The sequence below is a fragment of the Phalangium opilio genome, unplaced genomic scaffold (genome assembly GCF_054372755.1).
Source record: "Phalangium opilio isolate 3A_F unplaced genomic scaffold, DU_Popi_V2 ptg000024l_1, whole genome shotgun sequence".
Lineage (NCBI taxonomy): Eukaryota > Metazoa > Arthropoda > Arachnida > Opiliones > Phalangiidae > Phalangium > Phalangium opilio.
In genome coordinates, this window is record NW_028324155.1 from 232,716 (window position 1) to 260,019 (window position 27,304).

Here is a 27,304-nt window from a genome sequence, read left to right on the forward strand (position 1 = left end):
TTTGCTACGGCATACTCAATCTTGCGCTTAAAAATCAGTTCAATTATCTTCTAAAGTTCTTACATACTGGACTAATTTTTATTTAGATGTATTTTTATATGCAAATGCAATTTTTATTTGAAAAAGCGGGTGAAAGTACTGAATTGAACATTTGGACATTGGTTACAAATTTTTATAAAATAAATTTGAGCGTATTAAATATACCTTTCGTTAAGATGTGATTTTAATTTTTCCGCCGACAATCTATCGCATCGGGAAGCCCAAGATCAGGTTGGCTGTGATGTTTTTGAGCTGTCGTAACGAAAGAGACTGGCAGACGTGTTAAGGAAGGAAGTTTGTATTGCAACTTGTGCTGCGCTGCGTTATATCGCGTGTACGTACGAGCTTGGAGAAGAGGGAAGTACGAGAGTTGACGTTTGTTGTTTCTCGCGGCTCGGTTATTGTTGTATGTAAAACGAAATTATATTGCAATATTAATTAAAATGAACAATAATCTTTTGCGATTTGATGGGCAAGTTGCAATTGTAACGGGTGCAGGTGGTGGTAAGTTAGTTTAAGTTCTTAACAGCCTTGTTTCTACGCATTATTTGTTACTAGGCCTAAAATTGGCCAAATACTGTTTGTTGTTTGTTCCGCATTCTTGGCAAGTTTCTGTTTGCAATGCCAAAGATATTGACTATATATATATATATTGCAATCTTTTTAACTGTAGGACATCTTGTTTTAAGCACTAGACATTAGTAGAATAGTCTTGACCTTTAGAATACAGTCACTTAGAAGAAGTTTGAAGTTTGAGCTTTATAAGATTATCATAAAATATGAAATTAAAGATTATTTCAATTCCCCATTTATAACCCCTCTACATTTCAACATTTGATGTTTTTGCTTTCTATAATCAAGTGTTTACACAATTTTGCTGCTTGGTGGGATTTTTTTTATATATAAACTGTGAGTACTGAAGATTTATCCATCCTTGAATCAAAAATAGCCCCTATTTTCTTGCCCCCTGTTTTCAAGTGCTAGTTCAGGTTGTTGATCCTAGGGAAAAAAAAAAAATTGGGTTCTATGCCTACACGTCGACATAAATTGTAAAGAATTTGATTTTGTATTAGTGGTAATTGCCAGATAAAAAAATTTTAACTTTAACTCTAAAATATTTAAATTTTTCTTAATAAATATTTTATTTTAAATATTTTATGTTAATACTTTTGTTTATGTTGACTCTTTTATCAAGGATTGGGTAGAGAATACGCTCTTTCATTAGCAGAACGAGGGGCTTCAGTTGTGGGTAAGTTTTTCAAAGATAATTTGATTTTTTTTTTAAATATACCTGTAGTTATTATTGCAAGCATGAAAATTTATTCATTACTTATGGTTAAGGGATAAGGAAAAATATTTTATGTTTTATTACATTTACAAGGTAGAGGTATTAGGGAAAAACCTTTAAAAATTTCCCCTTCAATAGAGTAATGGCAGCCCTCTGCCTTCGACTGTATTAATCTCTATGGGGAAATAACATGGGGTGCCATTAGTCTATTAGGTTAAAGTGTTGTGAAACTTTTTTAATCCAATCTACTAGGTAATTTAATTTTAAATGCTTGAACTTTTAACAAAATAACCATAGGATAATTTTTTTGAATTGTCTTAGTACTAGGTATAGCTTGTTTTCCGGTTATATTATTTAGAACTAAAAATTCACGCATAACCCTTCTCTGCTCTGTCGTCACACTTTTATTTCCTACTTCCTTATAATATTTCAAAACCATTTTTCAATCTAAGAGGTGGTATTACTATTTTGAAGGGTTATTTAATTTTGATTTTCTTAAAGGGATAGAATCGATCTTTTGACTACTAACGAAAAGCTTTCATTTTTTTAAATCAGATAGAACCTAAAATTACGTTTTCAAAAATATATATATATTGATAGTTTTAATAACTTAACTATATTTAATTAGTTTTTAAAAGTATTGGTTTTCGGCGCCGCTCCCATCACTGCTCCCTCTACAGTCGTTCGGCAAAAACACGAGCGAACCACCTACATTACCCCGCTAGCCTCCTCTCACACGGAAATATAGTAGATTTACACCTAAAAGTAGTTTTCATACTATTTTGCATTTTGCATTTTCGCCAAATTAGTATTTTTCATGGAAGCTAAGCCTTTGCCAAAATAGCGTAAAAATGAGGTGTTTTGGCCATTACCCGTAACTATTTTGACAAATCTCTATCATCCCAACTCTACAACGTAACCAAGAGTTAAGGAAACAAAGGATAATAAACATGATAAATCAGAATTATGTTTACAAATGTCTTCTCGAATATGCGCCGATTCCCCAGTGAAGGAGAAAAGCTACTATACAGTGGTCTAGAGCTACCTATATACTCCTATTTCCAAACAACCAATGAATCAGTGGACGTTAGCAACGTCACTAGGGTAACAAAACAAGTTGGGCGGTATTCGCGGCTAGTTTGAATTTCAAAATATCTAACGTACTTTTCTTAATTTTAAACGTTTTAATTCGATTTTTTTTTTGGCACACATAATTTTAGGCACATTTTTTTACCTAAAACTGCCCTCATCTTGTACTAGTCGGAAATCCTTGATTCTATCCCTTTAAAATTTCAAAACCTAAATAAATTTATCAAAAGACCTGAATAGAGTAATGGCAGTCCTCTGCCTTCGACTGTATTAAGCTCTATTGGGAAATAACATGGGGTGCCATTAGTCTATTAAATTTAAATTTGCGTTAACTTTTGTTAAAAGTTAATGATCTTGGAGGTACTAGAAGTGGAGAAGGGCAAAATAAGTCTGCAGCTGATCGTGTTGTTGATGAAATAAGGTCTAAAAGAGGCAAAGCAGTTGCTGACTATAGTAAGTTTAAAGTTTCCATTTAAAAAATTAAAAAACCTGTTTGGTAGGCCTACTATAATGCAATATCCTTGAAATTAAAATTGTTAATGCATGGCAATATAAATATAAGACCTTGATATTTTTATTTAGACTCTGTTGAGGATGGGGATAAAATTGTAAAAACAGCCATAGATAACTTTGGACGTATAGGTATACTGTATATATATTACTCAAAAATTTCTGTCCTTATAGTTCTGAATGTATAAATTAAATTTTTAACCCTTTTTTAAGATATTGTCATAAATAACGCTGGAATTCTAAGAGACAAATCATTGCTTAAAATAACCACTGACGATTGGGGTAAATATTTTATTTTTCTAAGGCGTTGTTATTGGGTTAATTAATTAATTTATTCCTATTATTATTTATTTCCTAAATTTAATAAACGTTTTTATTTATTTTAGATTTGGTTCATAGAGTTCATCTCAGAGGCTCATTTTTGGTAACTAAAGCGGCTTGGCCCTATTTTAGAAAACAAAATTACGGGCGCATAATTGTTACATCATCTGGCGCTGGAATTTATGGGAATTTTGGACAGTCTAATTACGGATCTGGTAAAATAAATTTACGCGTGTAAATTACGTGTTAATAACAATTATTTTATAGCAAAATTAGGTTTACTCGGACTCGGAAATACTTTAGCTATTGAAGGAGCAAAGTACGGAATTCATTGCAATACTATAGTACCATTGGCCGCTTCTCGTTTAACTCAGGACATTTTTCCTGAGGGTAAAAATTGTTAATCAAGATAACTTTGAGGTATCTCAAGGTCATTAAAAACTATCTTATCTTTACCCTCAGATTGGATTGAGCAGCTAAAACCCGAATTTATCAGTCCTGTTGTTGTGTACTTGTGCCATAATAGTTGTCCTGAAAACGGGGGTGTTTTTGAAGCTGCTGGAGGCTGGGTTGGCAAATGTAAGTATTAAAATTTCTTACATAATTGCCATTGGTAACTAATCAGTTGTTGAACTTTTATCCTCTTCCCTCATTTGCATTTATTAGATAGGTGGCAACGTTCGATTGGAAAAGCTTTTGTTGGAAAGGGAGATAAAATTTCGCCTGAAAGTGGTAAAAGAAAAATAGATTTGGTCATAAGAAAATAATATATAGCTCCCTATAAGTATGAAACGTAGTACATTTTCATACTACAGCATTTGCTTCCAAATTTGTCGCGCTTACGCTTTTACGCCCCGTGGGAGAAGTTTAGGTACTAAGAGTAAAAGGGGGGCGAAACCATCGCTGCCACCTAAGGTGCCCGCGAAAGGCACGATGGGCTGGGGAAATATCGCCGCGCGCCCTAGAGACAGGAGATGCTCCTTACCTTGTAATAGTATAGGCTAGGCAAGCCTCGGTCGTCCAAACCTGGCGCCATCTATGATAATTTTGACATGTACTTAATCAGTTATAATTATCATAATAATAACTTGTAGACATTTATCTATTTAATTGCAATATAAAATTTGAAAATTTTCTAAACAAATTAATATTTCATCTTTTTAACGCCAAAAACTCTTAATAGGTGGCATTAGAAACTTTTTACAAATTTCAATGGAAGAAAATGCTGTTTACAATCATGGCTTAAATGGAGAGTTTCATACTTATAGGGAGCTATATATTATTTTCTTATGATTTGGTGCATTATCTCTACATAAGTCACTGATTTTTTTTTTTTTTTTTCATTTTTCTTTAATATAGTTAGGGATAATTGGCAAGAAATCACCGATATGACTGACGCAACGAGTCCAGCTAATGTTACTGGTAATTATAATGTTAAAATTTTGATATTGGTAAATTTAATTTAACCCTTGACCCGTTTTTCTTTTAGAACAAACCACTCTGTTGGTTGAAGCTCTGACATCTACGAAAGAAGGAAAAACCAGGATTAAGAAAGATGTTGGTGGATACAGTTATAATCATGATCACGCAATCTTGTACGCTCTCGGAGTTGGCCTTACAACCGCGGAACCGGATCATTTAAGGTTCCTTTACGAAGGCAGTGATGAATTCCAAGTCTTGCCAACATTTGGATCCGTTATTTCAATGCACGCCCTTCTAGAATCTCCAGTTTTGCACGAGCAACTTGAAGGAATTAAGGCGGATCCAACCAAAGTATAAGTTCGTAATAATAACTCTATACTTGCAAAGTGTAACCATTTTTTAACTCTAGATGGTCCATGGGGAACAATATTTGGAAGTTTACGAACCCTTACCGCCATCAGCCACCTTGACATCAACTTGTAATGCTACAGCGGTTTTAGATAAAGGAGCGGGAGCTCTTGTTATTGTGGATGTTGATTCTTACAACGAACAGGGAATCAAAGTGATGAGGAATCAATTTTCCATTTTCTTCCTTGGAGCTGGAGGGTTTGGAGGACCTCGTAATTCCGATAAGGTTGTTCCCATTGCTCAGATGCCATCTAGACAACCCGATGCTGTTGTGTTTGAAAAAACAATGAACAACCAGGCTGCTTTATTCAGATTGTGTGGTGATAAGAATCCTCTTCATATTGATCCTTCCTTTTCCGCCATGGGAGGTAAATTCAAATTTTATTTTAGGCTTTGCTTTACTTAAAATTTTTAATTTAACATTCTTCATGACGCAGGATTTCCAAAACCAATATTGCATGGCTTATGCACTTATGGTTACGCTGGTAGACACGTTCTTAAACAATTTGCCAATAATGACGTTAAGAAGTTCAAGAACATGAAAGCCAGATTTACAGGACCAATTGAACCAGGTCACACTATTAAGACTGAAATGTGGAGAGAAGGAAATAGGATCATCTATCAGTGCATTGCAAGTCTTTTAAATCCTACCAGCGACCCTTTTAAATCCTACCAGCGACCCTTTTAAATCCTACCAGCGACCCTTTTAAATCCTACCAGCGACCCTTTTAAATCCTACCAGCGACCCTTTTAAATCCTACCAGCGACCCTTTTAAATCCTACCAGCGACCCTTTTAAATCCTACCAGCGACCCTTTTAAACCCCCGACGACGACCCTATTAGACCCCCGACGACGACCCTATTAGACCCCCGACGACGACTCTTTTAAACCCCCGACGACGACTCTTTTAAACCCCCGACGACGACCCTATTAGACCCCCGACGACGACCCTTTTAAACCCCCGACGACGACCCTTTTAAACCCCCGACGACGACCCTTTTAAACCCCCGACGACGACCCTTTTAAACCCCCGAAGACGACCCTTTTAAACCCCCGAAGACGACCCTTTTAAACCCCCGACGACGACCCTTTTAAACCCCCGACGACGACCCTTTTAAACCCCCGACGACGACCCTTTTAAACCCCCGACGACGACCCTTTTAAACCCCCGAAGACGACCCTTTTAAACCCCCGAAGACGACCCTTTTAAACCCCCGAAGACGACCCTTTTAAACCCCCGAAGACGACCCTTTTAAACCCCCGACGACGACCCTTTTAAACCCCCGACGACGACCCTATTAGACCCCCGACGACGACCCTATTAGACCCCCGACGACGAACCTATTAGACCCCCGACGACGACCCTTTTAAACCCCCGACGACGACCCTTTTAAACCCCCGCCAACCATTTTCTAAAGTCAATTTTATAATCTTTGTTTTCTTTAAAAGGCTGTTGAAACTGGAAAACCTCTTGTTACTGGAGGCTATGTTGAATTGGAAGCAGTAACTCCCCTTTACGCTGCACCTAGCCAACCTAATAGCAATAATTCAGCTAACGAGATTCCTCTGTCAAGTTCGGGTGGTGGCGGTGACAACCCACATAACTCTAATGGCTTAATTTCGGACTTAATTTTTGCTGAAATTGGAAAGAAACTGAAAGAACTTCCAGATATTGCCAAGAAGGTTCAAGCCATTTATGAATGGAATATCACGAAGGGTGGCAAACCAGCTGCGCAATGGAGTACGTTAGATTTAACGTAAATCTTGAAGGCTTTTTGTGTTTTTTAATCTCTTTGGTATTAATTTACCAGTTCTCGACTTGAAAAATGGTACCGGAGATTTATACAGAGGTCCTATTAAAGAAGGCAAAGCTCATTGTACCTTAACCATTGATGACGATGATATGTTGAGCATGGTGACTGGAAAACTCGATGCCAGAAAGGCCTTTATGTCTGGGCGGTTGAAAATTAAAGGAAACATTATGCTGACTCAAAAGTTACAACCGTTATTGGCTGCCAATCGTGATAAGGCCAATATTCAGGTTCCAAAACAGGCAGCTCCAGCCGCGCCTCAAGCTAGTTCCACTCCTTCAGCCGCTTTGAAAAGTGACGTGGTCTTTGCTGGGTACCAAAAGAGTTTAGAAAGAAACCCGCAGTTTGTTGAAATTCAACATATTTATCAGTGGAACATAACTAAGGATGGAAAAGTGGCTGCAGTGTGGAGTAAGTATACTTTTATCTCCTTCTCTATGAGACTATAGCAGGGGTGTGCGAGTACTCTGTTCGAGTATCGAGCCGAGTACTCGACTCGATACTCGATAACAACACATTGAGATACTCGAGACAGATTCGAGTAGCTTTTTAACATCTTAAATACTCGAGTCCGAGGCTTACAACTATAGCAGACGATGAGTTCATGAGAATTTATTTTGAAAATCAATTGTTCAATGTTTAATTGATCACTAACAATCTTTTTGAACTAGTTCGATATTAGATAATTGAAAATCTTCGTTATTTTCAAGAAATTGACAAAATTGCTAATCGACAAGTCAATATTTGAGACTCGATAATTACTCGAAAGAACCAAAATTTGACCTATCTAAATACTCGATACTCGAAAGTATTTTTGAGACTCGGCTCGATACTCGATAAGAAATTAGTTTCGATACTCGGACTCGGCTCAAAACCGAAAAAACGGGACTCGCACACCACTGGACTATAGTCATTTGCAACCTTGCACTTGCCTACCTATTCAGTTCTTACTCAAAATATTTGGACAATTTTGATTTTAGCTTTTGACTTGAAGAATGGTAATGGATCTGTCTACCGTGGTCCTCCAAAGCAAGGAAAAGCCGATTGCATCTTAACCTTAGATGATGATTTGATGGTTGGAATGTCAGCTGGACAAGTTGATCCCCAAAAAGTAATTTTACGCAAAAAGTAAAATTTTTCGACATAGTATTAAATTAAGTTAACATTGTTTTTATACAGGCTTTCATGAGTGGCAAGTTGAAGATTCAGGGCGATGTTTTAGCCTCAGAAAGGTTGCACGATATGCGAGAGGATTTCAAAAACCGTATGAAGAGCAAAAGTGATCAGCCTGAAGACAATGGTACTTCAACCGCTCAACCTTCGAACGAACCACCCATTTGCGTCAAGTCTGACATCATCTTCGAGTTATTTGGAGAAAGGTTATTGGAAGAACCGGACATTGCCAATAAAATGAAAGTTATCTATCACTGGAATGTTTTTAGAGATGGAAAGAAAATGTCAGATTGGAGTAAGTAGTACCTAAACCTTTGTTTCCGGAACGTTTTTGCAAAGAGTTAATCATGGATTAACTAACGCTAGGGATTGTTCACTAACTGGGTTTCCCATGTATTGCTATCGCCAACTACATGTTCCGAATTATTCCTTGATTCCCCTCTTCATTCCCCCAATTTATTGGACCAAAACGGATGTAGATACAGCGCCATCTCTCGGCAAAATAAATCATTTTTGCCCAATTTAGGCATTATTTCAATTTTGACGTCATAGACCACGTGATATTTGGTCCAATTTTCTTATAACTTCCTGTTAGGGATAGTAGCTGCTGCTAGGGGGCGTTTGGAACACGCATGCGTTAGCTTTTTGGGGGAACGAACTATCCCTAGCGTTAGTTAATCCATGAGTTAATTAATTTAAAGTGTTTTAAATTAATCAAATTTACAGCTGTAGACTTAAAAACTGGCTCAGGCGCCATTTATAAAAGCACACCCAAAACAAAAGCCGATTGTATCTTAACATTGGAGGATGAAGACACTATTAGGTTATTAACTGGAAAGCTTAACCCTCAAAGAGCCTTTATGACTGGCAAACTAAAAATTAAGGGAAACATTATGTTAACTCAAAAGTTAAACCAATTATGGCAAGAAATCTTAAAAAGCGGTCGCGCTGTTGAATTGCCTCTTCTTGAACCAATCTTAATTGACAAGGTATCAAGAATTCAAGATGAAACTTGATAGGAAGAAGAAAAACTTGTTTCTAACCCACTGATGTCTTTAATATAGGCTTTAGATCCTAGACTTTATAGTGAATACGCTTTTTTGGCTCTAACAAAGAAGTTAGCGCGTAATCCTGATTTGGTTGATAAAGTTAATACAGTATTTGAATGGAACATCACTAAGGATGGAAAGAAGGAAACCACTTGGAGTAAGATCATATTACATCTATTTCTATCTCAATTAGCCTTATTCCTGATCAGCGCCACCTACGCATAGCGGCGACTTTGAGGACTACTGTAATCGGCAAGCCAATCAGATGTCGCTAAAATCTGGTGACGTCATTTTTGGTAAGACCCCGAGAGTGCCCGTCAGTGACGTCACCAGATTTTAGCGACTTCTGATTGGCTTGCCGATTACAGTAGTTCTCAAAGTCGCCGCTATGGGTAGGTGGCGCTGATCAGGAATAAGGCTAATTTTACTTAAAAATAATTTTTTTTTAAAGCTTTGGACATGAAGAAACCATTAGGAGCCATTTATCGTGGACCATCAAAAGGAGACAAAGCTACTTGCACTATTACAATTGATGATAGAGATTTCTCTGAGCTGGTACTTGGAAGATTACCAGCTGAACAAGTACTTCAGAATTTATTTTTCTTTTGTTCCATAATATTAATTAATTAATTAATTTAATTTAACTAATTTCAAATTAATCAGGCACTCAGTCGTGGAGGAAGAATTCAAATTAGTGGAGATGCTTCCGCAGTTGATAAAGTTACGCAATTATTCAAGGTTTCTGCATCGAAACTCTAATAAGAGGAGAGTTTTAATGTATCGAATGTTACCCCCATTATATCATTCCATTTCCAAAAAAAAAAATGAAATTAATTTAGTAAGTTTATGACCTTTACACCCTCCCACCCACCCTTGATCAAAATAATAATTATAAGCCTTAATTATCCTATTATAATTAATAAGGCAAATATACGTAGATGTAATTTTTAAAGTTGGTATTACTATTTTTCAAAGGTTTAAAATTAAAAAAAAAAACAAAAAAAAAACAAAGGGAAACAAAATACAAAAGAAAAGATATAAGCTCAAAGGGTTTATTATTACTATATAATGTAAATGTTAATTAATTAAATATTTTTCTAGAAATGTAAAATTATGATTATGATGTTCAATTTATAATTATAAGTTAATTTAAATTTTTTAAAATAATTTCTTACATTTAATATTGCACAATTTGCAAAAATTTTATACACTCTTAAATATAAGGAAGCTATTCTAGTTAGTATTTTCGAAAAAGGTGTTGATTTTAATTTAAGTGTTGGATTTAAATTTTAATTGTTGTTTTTAATTTAATTCATACAAAGCCTCGGATTCGGAATTAGAAGGCTACATTGTCTAAGTTATATTGCTTCCAAAGAAAAAGAAAAACTGACTAGTGAATATTAATTTTAGCAAAATTGTGCTCTATTTTCCATTGTAAATTGTTAATAGGATTATTTTTTACACTAAAATTACTTAGTAATTAGCCTTATTCCTGATCAGCGCCACCTAACCATAGCGGCGACTTTGAGAACTACTGTAATCGGCAAGCCAATCAGATGTCGATAAAATCTGGTGACGTCATTTTTGGTAAGACCCCGAGAGTGCTTGTCAGTGACGTCACCTGATTTTAGCGACTTCTGATTGGCTTGCCGATTACAGTAGTTCTCAAAGTCGCCGCTATGGTTAGGTGGCGCTGATCAGGAATAAGGCTAATTGGGATTTAAATTAATATTAGATCCTAAATTCTAGGATTCCATTTCAACAAGTAAACAGTTTTGTCTTCCAGGCCAGCTGCTAAAATTAATCCTTTATCATTGGCTCCGTCTAATCCATCTAGCCAGTCTTTATCTCCAATAGAAATTTGAGAACAGTCGGGTGTTGCTGGTCTGACAATATAAAAGTATCTTAGTTTAAATAAAATAGCCGGAAGTGTTACAATGTCCAAAGTTCCTAACCTGGACGGAGGTAGATACCAATGAGCAACTTCTTTTAAGCTCTTAGCATCGAGTACGACAAAATTAGGTTTGTGTCTATGAGGTGTGATAAACGCGATGTATTTGCAACCCGCCCCCAGGAAAAGTTTCACTTTAACGTTTAGTTGTATTTCAGAGTCCATTTTCTTTTCTTCCACGTTCCATTTACAGAGTAAGGCTGGTTTGTGAGCCATGGGGGCGTCTTGATTAACGAAATAAAGATGAGTACCGTCAAAATGTAAGCCGGGTGTGAAGAAACCAATGTCCATATCAGAGTTCTTGAAAGGAATATTGTAAAGGGAGGAAATGTATAGTCCTTCAGGGGCTCCTCGGACTGTTCCAAAACTCATGGCCCAAACTATAATGCCCGTTTTATCCATACTAAATACAATATGCTTGTGATGATGGTCATTGTCTCGTTCAAGAGGTAAGGGTCTCAACATCACTTTGAGAACCCAAACATTATGCCCTTGTAACGTGGTTAGTAAGTTGCCTCTCATTAAAGACCACACTTTGATTTTTGTGTCGGCCGAACCACTAACAAGAACATCAAGCTCGTCCGAATAATCGAATGAAAATATCGCGCCAACATGCCTAAATTGAACAGAATGTTTCTCCAATAAGATACGTTGTATTTTTTTTTAAACCATATTAGCCTTATTCCTTATCAGCGCCACCTACCCATAGCGGCGACTTTGAGAACTACTGTAAGCGGCAAGCCAATCAGATGTCGCTAAAATCTGGTGACGTCACTGACTGGCACTCTCGAGTCTTACCAAAAATGACGTCACCAGATTTTAGCGACATCTGATTGGCTTGCCGCTTACAGTAGTTCTCAAAGTCACCGCTATGGGTAGATGGCGCTGATCAGGAATAAGGCTAATTGACATGCCTAAGATATTCCACCATTCTTTCTCCACTGTCTAAGCTCCAAGACATGAGATGACCAACGTAGGAAGCTGCTATGAGTATTCTATCATCAAATTTAATAGCAGAAACGCTAGATTCCGTACGCAAAGTCATCAGGCACTGATCATTGCCGCAATCCCAGATTTGTATCCTCTTGTTGTCAGAAGCTACAGTACACACATTTCAGCTTACTCGTACTTCATTCATACAAAATCCTAAACTTTAAGATAAATTGCACGCTTGAATAACAAAATATATAAAATTGTACAATCCCTAAGATACATAAACACCATGGAGAAAAACTCAAGATTCAAAACTGGATTTGTTTTTACCAGTTGCTAGCTTCCCACGATGGTAATACACCGCCGTAACCTTTCTTAGTTGTCGATCATATACTTGCCCTTCAAAACTACTACCATCTTTCATTTGTTTCTGTCTATAAGCCATTTCCATAAAGAAGGACTTCCAATAAGGGCCATCGTGCGAACGATATTGTCTATTGATAACAAGGCCAATACTCTCACAAGCGCGTTGCCACGCTCCAGCTGAGGAGGATATAATTTGATTCCATGTTTGGTTTACCGCGCACGACATTAATAATGATTGGGGGTCTAGAAAAGCTAGGAGATACTCTCGCAACTCTGGGGGTAAAAGTCTTAGAAAGTCTCTGTATAGTAAGTGTTCGAGAAGAGGGTATAGATGCACCAACTGGCTTTCGCCACTTATAGATATAAGGTAATCTAATGTCAAATTCCGTTCTTTGTCTGTCAGTTTTTTGTAGAAGGATGCTAAGTCGGTAATCCATGTTTCAAACCCGGGTGTCGCAGTTTCTTCGGGCGCTAGAAAAGTTAATACGCTATAAAAATGTGTCCAAATTACAAAGAAGACAAGTTGGGAAACCAAAATAAACCTCTCCGAGTCAAGACGCAATTAAGAGGTTTATCTTAAATAATTAAATAAATATAATTTATATTAATTATTTTAATCGTCATCAATTTAGTTTAATTATGCTAAATTTTTAAGATACACACAGACAAACAGACACGTCCAGTGTAATACCTCTCCATGACGTCATCGTCACTCGGAGAGGTAAAAAATGCACGATAGAGCTCTGCCCCTGGGGCATGCCGCCATGGATTTAGTACAGAAGCTTACACTTCATGGATATATCACTCACCTTAAAACACGCACCACATTTATTCCTCGTCTGAAATGGAGGGGGGGGGGGTTGAGTAGCATGCGCTCCAAGAGAAAAAGAAATTTTTCCTCAATTTCTACGTCATCCGAGAGCTTATACCCCTACTCCCGCGAATTTTATGACGTAAATGTGGTTAAAGGGGTTGGCCGGAGCTGTTGGGGTGAAGGGGGGGTCAAACTGTTGGTTAGCATATTGCTTACCCGCCCACCGCGACGGTGGCGCCATTCCTTATGGCCAAAGAGCTGGGTGTTTTCCCCCTGAACTAAGGGCGGACTTCATCCCAACAGCACCGGTTAGCCCCTTTAAAATCGAATTGCCTTACCGAAGGCTACAGTGATATATCCATGAAGCGTAAGCTTATATACTAAATCCATGATGCCGCCCTGGAGGCCTCGATAATTCTAGGGTCCAAGGCTTAGAATAAGTTTCTAATCTCTGACTCTTATAAGTGTTGATTTAATAGAAATTGTATAAATTTATGTTACTTGATGGTTTTCATTAGGTTTGGTTTAAATTTTCAGGTTTTATATTATAAAAAGCAATGGAAAAAGCAAGAATAACAAAAGCTTACTCTCAGCAGCAGCCATAATTTTGTAAATTCCACCCCTACAGTAATTGGCCAATGAAAGTCACGTGGTTCAGCATTCCGGAAGTTAGCGTGTGATTGTTAGGGGAAGAAGGGGGGTAATTGGTAATTTTGATTTTGTAAACTTCGGTAAAGTATAGCGATGGGAGACGAAAGCGAAAAGAAGATATCTTTAGTTATTAAAACAGCGAAAGAAAAACATAAAATAGAAATCGGAGCCAACGCTTCGGTTAAAGAGGTAAATTTTAATTATTGTAAATTAATTTATACCCCAGTTAAATGCTGGGAAATTCGTTCTCAAAGTACAGTTTTTTTGTTACTAAGACTTGGCTAGGATCTTTATAGAGTAATGGCAGCCCTCTGCCTTCGACTGTATTAATCTCTATGGGGAAATAACATGGGGTGCCATTAGTCTATAGAAAGTTGAAAACTGCTGACGCATTTTCCATTTTCCCTTGAACACATTTCGAAGTTATATGCTTAAAATGGAAAATAATAATTTCTTATGTCCATATAATCTTTCCTAGTTTTGCAATCGGGAATGAGATGTTTTATTTAAAATAAGAGTGATTGAGCTTCTTTAGAAAGTTTTTTTTTTATTTTCTTATTTATATCATAACAGTTGAAAGATGAAGTCTCCAAACAGTTTAATGTGCCTCTTGAACAATTATGTTTAATATTCGCTGGTAAAATTCTAAAAGATCATGAAACCATGGCAACCCATCGTGAGTTAAGAATGATTATATATTCAAATTGTTCTTTATTTTTGACATAAATTTGTGTTCTTAGACATAGAAGATGGATTAACGGTACATTTAGTTGTTAGAACTCATCAGGTATTTGCACCTTAAATATAATACAAGTTCTTTAGGCATAAATAACTTTTTAACTCTCTTCTTTTAGCCCCCTACTGATCAACCTGCCAGTAGTGGGACGCCACAGGCAAATGTTTCACAAACACCCTTTGGGTTAGGTGGTCTAGGTGGCATTCCTGGTTTGGGAAACTTGGGCTTGGGTTCGGGTAATTTTATGGAAGTCCAGCAGAGAATGCAAAGGGAGGTGAGTGTAAAACGCGTGTATCAGGGTTCGTACACGACCTGGAAAACCTGGAAAAGTCAGGGAAATTGAAAATGGGCCTAAAAGGTCAGGGAAATTGAAAATGGGCCTAAAAAGGCAGGGAAATGTCAGGGAAAAATATATTGGTGGGAAATTGATAGTCTGGATAACAGTATAAGGGTGACCAAAAAAGTGTTGTCTGAGACTTGAGCAGAACCCCAAATTCGCGGAGATCGCTTCGCTCGCTCCGGTTATTTATGATTTACTTATGGTTAAATTTACACGAATTAATTGGTTTATCTTTATAACAATGACAACTCGTGCAAAAATGATTCGAGTGAATTTAGATTGGTTTTCTTATATTTACGCCTTATAAGTTATTGCATAAGGTCAGGGAAATTTGTGGAATTTAGTCAGGGAAAACCTGGAAAAGTCAGGGAATTTCATTCCAAAAATTTTGTACGAACCCTGTATATTGAAATAAAATTAAAAATCTTTGAAAAAAACTTATAATTTTTAAATTATGCCAGATTATGTCAAATCCCGAATTATTAAGACAAGTAATGGATAACCCGGCTGTTCAATCGTTAATGTCAAACCCGGATTATATGCGAGATTTGATTAGAAGTAACCCTCAAATGCAACAGCTTATGGAAAGAAACCCAGAAATCAGTCATATGCTAAACAATCCGGATTTATTAAGACAAACGATGGAAGTAGTTAGAAACCCCTCAATGTTGCAAGAGTTGATGAGGACTCAAGATAGAGCCCTAAGTAATTTAGAAGTAAGTAATTCCCTGATAGAGTAGTGTCGATAGAGAGGGGAGTAGACTGTGTATCCCTCCCTCTAGGCGCGCTTTTGTAAGAGGTGATACTGTACGCGCCTGGTAGGGGGGGATGACACTGAGCTAAGAGATAGCGTACGTAGAACTGACATTACTCTATAGATTGGTTTGGTCAATGCGAGTGTTGACCAAAGTATTTTGCAATTTTTTAAGAGTATACCTGGTGGATATAACGCATTAAGACGAATTTACACTGAATTGCAAGAACCAATGTTAAATGCTGCCCAAGAACAGTTTGGAGGAAATCCTTTTGCCGCATTGGTTGGAAACAATCAAGGTATTACTTAAAAAAACTAATAATACCGTTACCGTCTTGGTGCTTTTATATTTTGATGTAATATCTCTTTTTTTTTTTTTTAAATTAGATTCGACAAATGCCCAAAGAGGGACTGAAAATAGAGATCCATTACCAAATCCTTGGTCACCTGGAGGTGGTCCAACTTCACCAGGTGGGACACCAACAGGGAGTGGAGGAACAACAGGCTCAACTACTGGAGGAAATCCGACATTCAACAGCGGTATATTGGGATCTCCCGGAATGCAGAGTTTAATGAATCAATTGATTGAAAACCCTCAACTGATGCAAAACATGATGAATGCCCCTTACATGCAGTCTATGCTCCAGGCTTTGGCAGCCAACCCGGAAATGTCTTCTCAAGTATGAATTAATTACAGGGGTGTGCGAGTACTCGTTAAGTTCGAGTACTCGGTTCGAGTATCGAGCCGAGTACTCGACTTGATACTCGATAACAACACATTGAGATACTCGAGACAGATTCAAGTAGCTTTTTAACATCTTAAATACTCTGACAAATACTCGAGTCCGAGGCTTACAACTATAGCAGACGATGAGTTCATGAGCATTTATTTTGAAAATCACCTGTTCAATGTTTAATTGATCACTAACAATCTTTTTGAACTAGTTCGATATTAGATAATTGAAAATCTTCGTTATTTTCAAGAAATTTACCAAATTGCTACTCGACAAGTCAATATTTGAGACTCGATAATTACTCGAAAGAACCAAAATTTGACCTATCTAAATACTCGATATTCGAAAGTATTTTTGAGACTCGGCTCGATACTCGATAAGAAATTAGTTTCGATACTCGGACTCGGCTCGATACTCGATAAGAAATTAGTTTCGATACTCGGACTCGGCTCGAAACCGAAAAAACGGGACTCGCACACCACTGATTAATTAGCCTTTCAATTGGACGCGTTTTTAAGAATCTTTATTAGATTATTAGTGGGAATCCAATGTTTGCCGGAAACCCTCAACTTCAAGAACAAATGAGGAGTATGATGCCATCATTTTGGCAACAAGTAATTAGATAATTAATTAATTATTCGATGTTAGTGGAAGAGGAGAGGACGTGTTTTTAAAAACGGGTTATTGTTTACAGCTGCAAAATCCTGAAATTCAGAATGTAGTGACTAACCCGGAAGCCTTGAGAGCTATTGTACAAATTCAACAAGGAATGGATCAGCTTCAACGCGTTGCTCCTAATATTTTCTCCTCGTTAGTTTTCTCTACTTCAAATAATTCTTACAAACGACCATTATAGTATATTATTTTAATTATCTAATAGTGTTCCTGGAATGGCTTCGCCACTTGGTGCTAATTTAGGAGGCCTAGGAACGACAACTTCTAATCCATCCAGCACCGTTTCTACTACCAATTCTACTAACCAAACTACGACAGCCGCTTCAACCCCTAGCGCAACCACCACTACTACTAGTACTACTACGAGTGGAAGTTCCGCTATTCCTTCACCTCAAGACCCTTTTCAACAATTTATGGCCCAGATGATAACTGCTATGGCTCAAGGAGGAGGCGCGGGCGGCGTAGGCTTGGGAAATGTAAAACTAAATGACAAAAACAAACCTTGAGTTGTTTAAAATTTTGACTAACTTTCATTTCAAAGACTCAACAGCCACCCGAAGAACGCTATAGGGGTCAACTAGAACAACTCGCTGGAATGGGATTTGTCAATAGGGAAGCCAATTTGCAAGGTAACTTGTTTTTAGAGGTGTGCTAGTAGTGGAAAACGCGAATCCAGTTTCCCTATGCTCTGGCGCGTCCGTTTTCCCTATACTCTGGCGCGTCCGTTTTCCCTATACTCTGGCGCGTCCGTTCCGTTTTCCCTATACTCTGGCGCGTCCGTTCCGTTTTCCCTATACTCTGGCGCGTCCGTTCCGTTTTCCCTATACTCTGGCGCGTCCGTTCCGTTTTCCCTATACACTGGCGCGTCCGTTCCGTTTTCCCTATACTCTGGCGCGTCCGTTCCGTTTTCCCTATACTCTGGCGCGTCCGTTTTCCCTATACTCTGGCGCGTCCGATTTCCCTATACTCTGGCGCGTCCGATTTCCCTATACTCTGGCGCGTCCGTTTTCCCTATACTCTTTCGCGTCCGATTTCCCTATACTCTGGCGCGTCCGATTTCCCTATACTCTGGCGCGTCCGATTTCCCTATACTTGGGCGCGTCCGTTCCGTTTTCCCTATACTCTGGCGCGTCCGTTCCGTTTTCCCTATACTCTGGCGCGTCCGTTCCGTTTTCCCTATACTCTGGCGCGTCCGATTTCCCTATACTTGGGCGCGTCCGTTCCGTTTTCCCTATACTCTGGCGCGTCCGTTCCGTTTTCCCTATACTCTGGCGCGTCCGTTCCGTTTTCCCTATACTCTGGCGCGTCCGTTTTCCCTATACTCTGGCGCGTCCGTTCCGTTTTCCCTATACTCTGGCGCGTCCGTTCCGTTTTCCCTATACACTGGCGCGTCCGTTCCGTTTTCCCTATACTCTGGCGCGTCCGTTCCGTTTTCCCTATACTCTGGCGCGTCCGTTCCGTTTTCCCTATACTCTGGCGCGTCCGTTCCGTTTTCCCTATACTCTGGCGCGTCCGTTCCGTTTTCCCTATACTCTGGCGCGTCCGTTCCGTTTTCCCTATACTCTGGCGCGTCCGTTCCGTTTTCCCTATACTCTGGCGCGTCCGTTCCGTTTTCCCTATACTCTGGCGCGTCCGTTCCGTTTTCCCTATACACTGGCGCGTCCGTTCCGTTTTCCCTATACTCTGGCGCGTCCGTTCCGTTTTCCCTATACTCTGGCGCGTCCGTTCCGTTTTCCCTATACTCTGGCGCGTCCGTTCCGTTTTCCCTATACTCTGGCGCGTCCGTTCCGTTTTCCCTATACTCTGGCACGTCCGTTTTCCCTAAGCCAAGAATTTTCTTAATATTTCACAGCTTTGATCGCTACATTTGGTGATATAAATGCGGCGGTAGAGAGGCTTCTTCAAACCCAACAGTAGTTTATTAATATTATTATTATTATGAATTATTATTATTATTATTGAAGAAAAAAAAGAACAGGTTGTTAAGGATAGAAAAACTGATCCAAAACTTTCCTCGTACGTGTTTAAGAACATTGGCAAATAATTTCTACATAGAAAATAAAAAAGCTGGATATTTGTTTAATCGGACCAATTTTCCCAAATTTATTGCAAACTTTTGACAGCCTTTTTTGACTTCGTAAATAAATTTTAATATTTTCCCCCGAGTTAACTTAATTTATTAATTTTAATTAAATTAAATTAATTTAAAACTAAGGTATTTTTTTTTTTTTGGTTTAAAAAATTAAAAAATCGACATTTTCACTAACTGCCTGACGAGTGACGACCCAACTGTATTTTTTCTTACAAAAGTTTTCTCCGATGATAAAGTTAACGGTAGTTATTATTTGCCAATACATTCCTTATTCCAAAATATCCTTATTATTAATTATATATTATTTTGGATATAATTCCTTTCCAGTCTTGATTATTAATTATTAAAATAATGAATGCCATAAAATGCAAAAACGAAAAAAAAAAAAAAAATGTATAATTGGTGAAGTAAAATTTTGCAAATAAAAAGTGAATCCTATTGTATTTTAATTTTTATAATTTCTACAACATTTCTAATTCTCTGTGAATTTTTCTCATTTCTTCCGTGACTTTGAATCCTTTACCATGACCTGGTATTATGTAATCCGCTAGATCCAGGAGTTTTTGACGACTTTTATATTGCGTTACTGGATCTTCGCTACCAGCTTCGTCTTTCCATATTTTAAAGTCTCTAATATCTTCTTCTTTTTCGAATATGTCTCCCGCAATCGCTATAACTCCGTGATCTTCATTTTGAACTATAACAGACACGTCAGACTTGGTATGGCCTGGCGTTGGAAGAATGTATAGTCCATCGGCGATTTCAAATTTTTCTCCCGCCTCAAAAGGGTGTATGTAATACTTGTCAGCTTTGTGGATGGAAAAACCCACAATATGATAAGTCGCGCTAGTGAACAAATTCAAATTTCCTATATGGTCACAATGACCGTGGGTGCATACGACGTAATTGATGTCATCCGGTGTCAAACCATTTTTTTGGAGGCTTTGCATCAAGAAATTTTTATCCCAGGCACTAAGAGTATCAACTACAATGTTCAAACCATTTCCCGTAATTAGCGTTGATGTTGAATTTGCCATTGGAACGCCGTCAACTACAGTAGAGTATCCCTCTTTCAAAACGACAACACTAAACATCGTCATCGTCCTTCACACTTCTGATAGCCTAGGCACGTACTAATTGAGCAACTCAGCAATCTCAGTTGTGGCGTCAGTGTCTAGGTAAGATCGGGCAGAGGATATGGCCAAACCAAAAGTGTATGCATATAAAAATAATACTCTCTATATACTTTTGAAAAAAACCTACCATCTCCCACAGAACTTAATGTTAATTTCGGGTTCCTTAACTTCCTTTGAATTTCCCGCCGATAATCCGGTGGGCTATGGCAGAGTGTACAAATTTAGACCATAGAGTATGTTCTAACAAAGAAGATACACGCCCCAGGAATGGAAAGTGTAGCTTCCTCTAGTGTAAATTTTTGTCTGGCCCCTCCTAGTACGCTCCAAAGGCAGGCTCGGTTGACCGAGGTATTTCCGGCTACTTTGAAATTGCATAGACCCAAAGAAGATACACGCCCCAGGAATGGAAAGTGTAGCTTCCTCTAGTGTAAATTTTTGTCTGGCCCCTCCTAGTACGCTCCAAAGGCAGGCTCGGTTGACCGAGGTATTTCCGGCTACATTGAAATTGCATAGACCGGAAGTTCCTTGGTCAACCCAACCCCCAGACTGTCAGACATACCTTCCATTCCTGGAGCGTATATTTTCTTTGATAGACCGGAAGTTCCTTGGTCAACCCAACCCCCAGACATACCTTCCATTCCTGGAGCGTATATTTTCTTTGGTTCTAATGGCTATATTTGAGACCATTATAGTGTTCTAATGTCTATGATTGAGACCATTATAGTGTTCTAATGTCTATGATTGAGACCATTATAGTGTTCTAATGTCTATGATTGAGACCATTATAGTGTTCTAATGTCTATGATTGAGACCATTATAGTGTTCTAATGTCTATGATTGAGACTAGAGACGAGAGAGAGAGACCCCCTAAAGACTGAACTTCACTGAAGTGGAATGTTTTGATGCCTCGCTCAATCTATCGTTTTTTTAGGCCCTACTATGTGGATTAAAAACTAGTTCAGGCAATTAATAAATTGGCTTTTGACCGGCGGTATCTTTCTTGAATAATGGGCAAAGTGAATTGTGTTTGTTTGGTGATCTGTAATGTAATATTATAAAATGACAATCCAAGGCTTAGTATATTTAACAACTAGATATCGTTTTCGCTTTAAAAGAATTTTCACCCTAATAGCTATTATAAGTTTGGGTTTATTCATTTGGTTCAAAATTGTTGACAATGAGAAAAACAAAAATGCAAAGGAGTTAAATAAAATACGCGCAAACTCCAGTCTAAGAGAACCTAAGGAGGACCAAGCTGGCTTATTATACGTAGACTATATTAAAATTAATTCTCTGGTTAAAATTGGCAATAGCAAGATTTCTGAACAATTTAAAAACATATCGGAAGCGAACTCTTGTCCAGCTTGTTACGGTGTTGACTACTGCGGCAATACGGCAATTCAATCTTTTGATACAGAAACTCTATTTAAAGAAATACATACTCGCTCTATTCAGTGGGAAGGCCAATATAAGCAAGTAGCTTGGTTAGACACTGACAGTTCTTCCAAGATACAACTAAGCCACGTGCGCAAAAGGGAGTGGGAAAGTTTAGAATCTTTCGTGTGCAAAAACTCTAGCCTGGGGAATAAATGCAACGGACCAAAAGTCAAAGATGTTAGAAGAGTTTTAGGAAACCCCGCATTTCTTAAAGTTGAAAACATAGCTAATATTTATAAGGCTATAAATAAAATGAAAAATGAAATACCGTAAGACTAATTGCGTTTTCCTTTGGGTCCTCGCGGAGCGCTCCCACGGAGGAATAAAAATAGGAGATCCTATTCTTCAAAAACAGTCTTTAACGAAGCTGGAAACTACTACTACCATTTTTATTGCTCCTTGGGAGCGCTCCGCGAGGACCCAAAGGAAAACGCTATAAATAATAATTAAGTACCTTGCACTAAGAAGTCTTAAATTTTTATTGAACATTAAAGTCTTCTAGTGTGTGCGACTGAGAAACTGGTAGACCAATTGAAGAAATCCTTTGATTTAGATAGAAATGAAATATTTAGCACGGACGAACAAAGTGTCATGCTCACCAGTATCCTCACAAATCAAGCTTACGCCTTGATGAAGGTTAAATCATAGATAAACAAATAATATCTAGATTCTAACTTATTGCTCTATTTAATTTAGGTCAAAAAAATGGCTAACATAAATATACCAATCCCCAAACTTTTAGGAGCGTGTGGTCGTTTAGTATTTAGGGAAAAGGATTGGACTCCTCTAACTAAAGCTTTAGATGAATCTTTCGAAGTACGGGCAGGAATTGCTTTGCAATTATTACAAACAGTGGAAGATCTCCAAGTAATTAAGCTTATAGAGTGCTGTCAGAAGCGCCGGTGTGACGTCACCCATGCTGTTTTCCCATAAAGAAAAAACGGTAACTGTCATGGCCGCTCATTGCTAAAGGCAGACTCGTGACGTTTAACCTTGGATCTGACGTCACAACTGACAGCACTCTATAGTATTTTGTGTAGGATGAAGTGAAAACTTACGCCAATAAGCCATTTTTAGGATGAAGACCCCGACTGGTATTTTTTCAATACTGATTTTTCCTATGACAGTTTGATGCGAAACCGGGATGGTGAAGTGGTTCTAACTAATTTGGAAGACATTGCTATAGTGGATAAATCTCTTTTTCCTCCCTGTATTTTCTTTAGCTTGAATTTTTCCCAATTCTCCTTGCTTATTAAATATTAATAAGGCAATTTTTATTTAGATAAAGTTCGCCCTTTATTAGACAAAGACGGTGAATTATGCAATGAACTTTGTTTCCAACGTTTTACACGTCAAATTTTGGATAAAAATTTAAACAAATCTCTATCAATGTGCTCGAAAGTTGGGTATTACGGTCAATTAATGCAGGCCTTAGTTTGCAAACAACTTTTCTCTAATTTGGAGGAACATAAATCTCCGGGTTTTTTCAATTTTGATGGCAATAAAATCCATAAAAAATCCAGTTTTCCTGGTAAAATCCCTGTCAAAGCTTTGTGAATCATTTAAAGTAAATTAAATTTTCCACTGGTTTCAGGTTTGCTTCATTCCATACCGGAAAAAGACCGGGAAACTGTGGAGGATCTTTTAAGAGAATGCGTCCAAGAAACTAATATTGGCGGAAGAAAACAAGCAGTTGATGAGTTAAGAGAAATCTTAGAGAAATATCTAAATTATGATGATCAAGAAGAGAAAGTCAGTAATCGTAACGAGGATGATGATGATAATGCTGTAGTTTAAGTTCTAATGAATCAAAACTTAAACTTTAATTAGTTTAAATTAAAACCTACATCATAAATAAATATTAAAGTCTTCCATTTTTAAATACTCAAACAAATAAAAAGAAAGACAACATAAATGTCACGTCATCACAAATGTATAACGCTTTTAACATTACATACAATTAAATGTACATTTTTTTTAATATTGGTTATGTTCTATAACTAGTCAATATAACGTTTTAGCTTGTATTAAAATAAGTATTAATTTTTTTATATGTAACAAAACGGGTGCTTTAGAAGATTGAATCTCGGAGTCTTTTCTTGGATGAATATTGAATAACTATTAATTTAATAGTTTATAGTACTTTCATATGTAATTCTTTTTTTTCCTATAAATTATACCTTAATTAAATACCTTTATCAAAAAAAGTAACAATTGCTAATAAATTTTGAAGTATTAATTAATTTAATTTACAATAAATATTTCCAATTTCCACTAATTTTGATATCTTAGTTATCTATTGGAGAACCTTTCAATAAATTTTGTAAATTCTAAAACTTCGCCATAAGGTTGGGAACGACTCATACTTATAAAGTCATCTAAATTATTTTCAGGAGCTAGAAAGACAAATTTAATGTTTTTACTTTTAGCTTTAACCTCTTTAAATTTTTTCAGATCTTTTTAATTAAATTACCATTTGGTGCTCTTATGCAAGGATAAGATGGGGGAGGTTTTATATACACACCAAACTTCATCATCTTACTACGATCGGAAGAAAAGGTCTCAAGGAAGGTTTTAGCTGGAATTACTCGAAACATTCTATATTTGACATAAAAGAAGAGTTCATCAGTTAAGGACGGTTCTCTTCCTTTTTCAAAGAAATTTAAATGACCTCCAAAAATCCTTCCTTAAAGTGAAGTCCGTGCGGAAGGTCTGAGAAGAGTAAGTCTCAAATTTGCAAGGAAAATCTAATATTGTATCTAGATCATAAACTAGGACACCATCTTCCATGGAAATAAATATTAAAATGACATGATAGTCCTAAATTTTAAAAGAACTTCACCTAAATTTAAAAATTCGAAAAAACGTATTTGTAACGCGTACCCAAATTGCTAAATTGTCCTCCTGTTGACCAGATTTTTGCTTCCATAATGGAACCTATTCCAAATCCAAACACCGAACATGGAATTTATTAGTTAGCCTTCAGGTTGCAATAGGTATCTCACCGTTTGGTTTTGATTAGAAATGAATACAACGTAATAATTAGAAATTGCTTCCTCTTTATGAAGCTTCACATATTCACACAATTTCCAAACGTTTTCTTCACTGACAAAGTGCGATGACAGTTGTGAATGTGTCAATATGAAGGAAGAGGGGGCTTAAACACTATAATCAACCAAGGCTTAGGTGGGAGAACAAAGAAAACCAACTCACCAGTAACAACTTGTATATAGGCAGGCCTCTTTTTCGGGTATTATTCTTTCACAGCACATACGCCCCATTTCCATCGTAACAAACTTCACCTTTAAATAATTAAACTTTAATTATACAAATAACTTTAAATTAAACTGTCAGCGTTACAACACACGAATGACACAATAAGCAGTCGACACTTGGACAGAATTCAACCAATCATATTTGAAGGCACGAATAGTTTGCGCCATTCACGCTAGGAGCCCGAGCAGCAGCGCCAATTGTACTTTCGCGCGAATTTTGAATCTTATTTTTTTAGAACGCTAACAAACTGGTTACTGTTAAAGAAAAACTATTATACTTTTTGGAAACTCAATAAAAACAAACTTTTTCATTCAAATAATTTATTTTCCATATATTTTACAAAATAAACAAATAGATAAATATGTTACAGATAATGGTAAACATTTTGTACTGGAAAAGTGCTCGAACTGGGACAGAAGTGAATCAAAGTAAACATATGCATCGGTTACCAGCACACATTCCGCTGCTGTTGTTTCGATTTCGGCAATATCGAACGCAAAGAGCCTTATTGACTGAACAACCAATCGAAGCTCCGTTTACAGACTCCAGAAACACTAAAAAGAAAGTTAACATCGATTGTCAATAAAAATGTTCAATCATAACAGATCAATAAAAAGTCCATTAACTAATATAAAAGTAACCGAAATTATACGTATGTTATTGTACAAACTTCTAGAACTTTTACTCACTAATTAACACACTTTTATATAATTTATACATCTGGATTAGTGAAACATTTTAGCAACCATTTTCTCAAGAGAAAGTAAGCCTGTATTAACTTTCATCATCTACACGTTGATGAGAAGCTGAAAGCTAATAAACCCATTTACGATAACTTAAAATTGCCTTTATAAATAATGTTAATTGACAACTTGAAACAGTTACTCACCAGTTAAACATATCAAGCTAACTAACAAAAGCAGGAGCGCGTACGATAACTTCATCTTAACGATAAAATGTTTTAAACGTTGTAGTGAGAAGTAGTACGTAAAATTGAGACACAATCTCGAATTTGCGGACAAACAAACAAATGTCAGATCAGAAATGATGAAACGAGAACAGGATTTCGGGTTTTATAAAGAAAAACTAACGGTCATTGACAAGGTACTCCTCCTAATAAAAAAATAGGGGAGGGCAAGAAGTCGTTAGATTACGACATTCGGTAACTAAATTAGAAATTCATGGCGCGTAATTATATTTTACGTCATCCTTAAAAAGCTTGCAATAAAGGGGACCGGCACGCTTGAGAAGTTTTTTGTTTGATTCTTTTACAATAGAGATTTACTCTTTAAAGGCTGGTAAGCATTGTGGATTTCATTATAGAAAATTAAATTGTCTCTGAGAATAAGAAGGCACCACGCTGAGATTTTGTCTATTATGGCGAGACCGTATATATTATAATTACGAAGAAATAGGATATGGGACGGCAAAAGTCGCTCATTTAAATATAAGTTTCGGCATGCAAAAGTCAAATATTCAAATTACGTGCACCACCACAAGTTTTAAAAGTTTCGAAAGTTCGTACGCAAGCTAAAGTAAAATTACTTAACACTTATAAGATATTTTTTTAAAGATAATAATGCTCATTTGAATGTTTTCAATGCAGGTTCAGCTATCAAAATAACTTAAATTATTTAGTCATTCTAAATCCTTCCCATTTTTTTGGGAGAAATAGACAAGGTTAATGATTTCATTAGGCATATCTCCTCTACTTAACCAAAAATTATTGAAGAAAATAATTCTCTTATTAATTTGACATAGCAAAGATAGCCTTTAGTAACCCATGTTTAGACTTCGATACTCGAATTTTGAGAGGCAGTTAATTCAATTTAATTATGATTAATCACCCTTTTACCACGTAACTAATTGTAAGACTAATTGAAGGAAAAATTCTCTCCGCAGGAGTTTCTTCAGAAATTAATTTCTAAAAGTAAACTAATTATTAAAAAGTTTAGCATCCAATTAAACATCCAGCGGTACTAATATGTTTATAATATACTCGAGAGAAGAGCGTACTTAAAATGGTTACTCGACCATAAAACGGTGTTATAATTACCGGTACATTTCATAACTCGTAGGAAATATCCCCATTTTTTTCTCGGAAAGTGACGTCAAAATGACGCAAGATTTTTCAAGGTATCTCCAAGATCTTAACTGCAGAATAATATATCAAATTTACTCCAAGAGCAATTTGAAATTAAAAGCTACTAGTTATTCTTGTGCCGCGAAAGTTAATTTCACAATGCATTTTATAGAAAGCCTACCAGAGCTATAGGGGTAACAATTTTTTGAAGGAAA

The 27,304-nt window shown here is 36.9% G+C and overlaps 6 protein-coding genes across 7 annotated transcripts; 3 read left to right on the top strand and 3 right to left on the bottom strand.

The window, feature by feature from the left end:
- Positions 1-361: 361 nt before the first annotated feature.
- Positions 362-10,222, top strand: LOC149691953 (peroxisomal multifunctional enzyme type 2-like). The gene is made up of 21 exons (XM_089867581.1): positions 362-543; positions 1,235-1,288; positions 2,762-2,869; positions 2,999-3,058; positions 3,140-3,208; positions 3,313-3,462; positions 3,515-3,637; positions 3,710-3,826; positions 3,914-3,979; positions 4,607-4,669; positions 4,737-5,020; positions 5,079-5,445; positions 5,515-5,708; positions 6,528-6,819; positions 6,890-7,300; positions 7,870-8,000; positions 8,069-8,357; positions 8,789-9,051; positions 9,127-9,268; positions 9,563-9,693; positions 9,775-10,222. The coding sequence occupies exons 1-21, from the start codon at positions 483-485 to the stop codon at positions 9,868-9,870; spliced, it is 3,471 nt and encodes a 1,156-aa protein (XP_089723707.1). The 5' UTR covers positions 362-482; the 3' UTR covers positions 9,871-10,222.
- LOC149691954 (F-box/WD repeat-containing protein 2-like) lies at positions 10,150-13,837 on the bottom strand. Its single transcript, XM_089867584.1, has 5 exons — positions 13,763-13,837; positions 12,326-12,832; positions 11,977-12,160; positions 11,067-11,678; positions 10,150-10,997 (listed from the first exon to the last, which is right to left on the bottom strand). The coding sequence occupies exons 1-5, from the start codon at positions 13,776-13,778 to the stop codon at positions 10,850-10,852; spliced, it is 1,467 nt and encodes a 488-aa protein (XP_089723710.1). The 5' UTR covers positions 13,779-13,837; the 3' UTR covers positions 10,150-10,849.
- Positions 13,838-13,855: 18 nt separating this feature from the next.
- Ubqn (ubiquilin) lies at positions 13,856-19,600 on the top strand. The gene is made up of 12 exons (XM_089867582.1): positions 13,856-14,015; positions 14,400-14,502; positions 14,567-14,613; positions 14,681-14,836; positions 15,364-15,618; positions 15,832-15,955; positions 16,044-16,336; positions 16,921-17,004; positions 17,085-17,200; positions 17,271-17,541; positions 17,607-17,694; positions 18,918-19,600. Exons 1-12 carry the CDS (start codon positions 13,920-13,922, stop codon positions 18,980-18,982), a joined length of 1,698 nt encoding a protein of 565 aa, XP_089723708.1. The 5' UTR covers positions 13,856-13,919; the 3' UTR covers positions 18,983-19,600.
- On the bottom strand, positions 19,580-20,854 carry LOC149691956 (metallo-beta-lactamase domain-containing protein 1). The gene is made up of 2 exons (XM_089867585.1): positions 20,421-20,854; positions 19,580-20,331 (listed from the first exon to the last, which is right to left on the bottom strand). Exon 2 carries the CDS (start codon positions 20,255-20,257, stop codon positions 19,619-19,621), a length of 639 nt encoding a protein of 212 aa, XP_089723711.1. The 5' UTR covers positions 20,258-20,331; positions 20,421-20,854; the 3' UTR covers positions 19,580-19,618.
- A 199-nt stretch (positions 20,855-21,053) lies between these two features.
- Positions 21,054-23,997, top strand: LOC149691957 (divergent protein kinase domain 2A-like). Its single transcript, XM_089867583.1, has 6 exons — positions 21,054-21,999; positions 22,225-22,366; positions 22,427-22,597; positions 22,808-22,940; positions 23,013-23,261; positions 23,325-23,997. The coding sequence occupies exons 1-6, from the start codon at positions 21,353-21,355 to the stop codon at positions 23,525-23,527; spliced, it is 1,545 nt and encodes a 514-aa protein (XP_089723709.1). The 5' UTR covers positions 21,054-21,352; the 3' UTR covers positions 23,528-23,997.
- tun (N-terminal glutamine amidase tungus) lies at positions 23,523-25,131 on the bottom strand. Of its 2 annotated transcripts, XM_089867588.1 has the most exons (7): positions 24,944-25,131; positions 24,736-24,835; positions 24,614-24,667; positions 24,402-24,550; positions 24,204-24,328; positions 23,984-24,126; positions 23,523-23,897 (listed from the first exon to the last, which is right to left on the bottom strand). In XM_089867588.1, the coding sequence occupies exons 1-6, from the start codon at positions 25,015-25,017 to the stop codon at positions 24,023-24,025; spliced, it is 606 nt and encodes a 201-aa protein (XP_089723714.1). In that variant the 5' UTR covers positions 25,018-25,131; the 3' UTR covers positions 23,523-23,897; positions 23,984-24,022. The 2 variants fall into 2 exon arrangements, with proteins under 2 accessions (XP_089723714.1, XP_089723712.1); XM_089867586.1 differs by lacking the exon at positions 23,523-23,897 and having other exon boundaries at positions 23,979-24,126.
- Between the last annotated feature and the right edge of the window lie 2,173 nt (positions 25,132-27,304).

What these genes read in the sequence shown, in the direction of transcription:
- LOC149691953 (XM_089867581.1), top strand. Translation starts at nt 483, where the DNA reads ATGAACAATAATCTTTTGCGATTTGATGGGCAAGTTGCAATTGTAACG. An exon ending in TCAGGACATTTTTCCTGAGG is followed by an intron (nt 3,638 to 3,709) that starts GTAAAAATTGTT and finishes CTTTACCCTCAG; the next exon opens with ATTGGATTGAGCAGCTAAAA. An exon ending in CAAACCAGCTGCGCAATGGA is followed by an intron (nt 6,820 to 6,889) that starts GTACGTTAGATT and finishes TTAATTTACCAG; the next exon opens with TTCTCGACTTGAAAAATGGT.
- LOC149691954 (XM_089867584.1), bottom strand. An exon ending in TCGTGGGAAGCTAGCAACTG is followed by an intron (nt 12,161 to 12,325) that starts GTAAAAACAAAT and finishes TGTGTACTGTAG; the next exon opens with CTTCTGACAACAAGAGGATA. An exon ending in AGAATGGTGGAATATCTTAG is followed by an intron (nt 11,679 to 11,976) that starts GCATGTCAATTA and finishes TGTTCAATTTAG; the next exon opens with GCATGTTGGCGCGATATTTT.
- Ubqn (XM_089867582.1), top strand. Translation starts at nt 13,920, where the DNA reads ATGGGAGACGAAAGCGAAAAGAAGATATCTTTAGTTATTAAAACAGCG. An exon ending in TGCCATCATTTTGGCAACAA is followed by an intron (nt 17,005 to 17,084) that starts GTAATTAGATAA and finishes TATTGTTTACAG; the next exon opens with CTGCAAAATCCTGAAATTCA. An exon ending in TAGGGAAGCCAATTTGCAAG is followed by an intron (nt 17,695 to 18,917) that starts GTAACTTGTTTT and finishes AATATTTCACAG; the next exon opens with CTTTGATCGCTACATTTGGT.
- LOC149691956 (XM_089867585.1), bottom strand. Translation starts at nt 20,257, where the DNA reads ATGACGATGTTTAGTGTTGTCGTTTTGAAAGAGGGATACTCTACTGTA.
- LOC149691957 (XM_089867583.1), top strand. Translation starts at nt 21,353, where the DNA reads ATGACAATCCAAGGCTTAGTATATTTAACAACTAGATATCGTTTTCGC. An exon ending in AAGCTTACGCCTTGATGAAG is followed by an intron (nt 22,367 to 22,426) that starts GTTAAATCATAG and finishes TATTTAATTTAG; the next exon opens with GTCAAAAAAATGGCTAACAT. An exon ending in AAACAGTGGAAGATCTCCAA is followed by an intron (nt 22,598 to 22,807) that starts GTAATTAAGCTT and finishes AGCCATTTTTAG; the next exon opens with GATGAAGACCCCGACTGGTA.
- tun (XM_089867588.1), bottom strand. Translation starts at nt 25,017, where the DNA reads ATGGAAATGGGGCGTATGTGCTGTGAAAGAATAATACCCGAAAAAGAG. An exon ending in AGGACAATTTAGCAATTTGG is followed by an intron (nt 24,551 to 24,613) that starts GTACGCGTTACA and finishes TTTAAAATTTAG; the next exon opens with GACTATCATGTCATTTTAAT. An exon ending in TTGCATAAGAGCACCAAATG is followed by an intron (nt 24,127 to 24,203) that starts GTAATTTAATTA and finishes TTGTCTTTCTAG; the next exon opens with CTCCTGAAAATAATTTAGAT.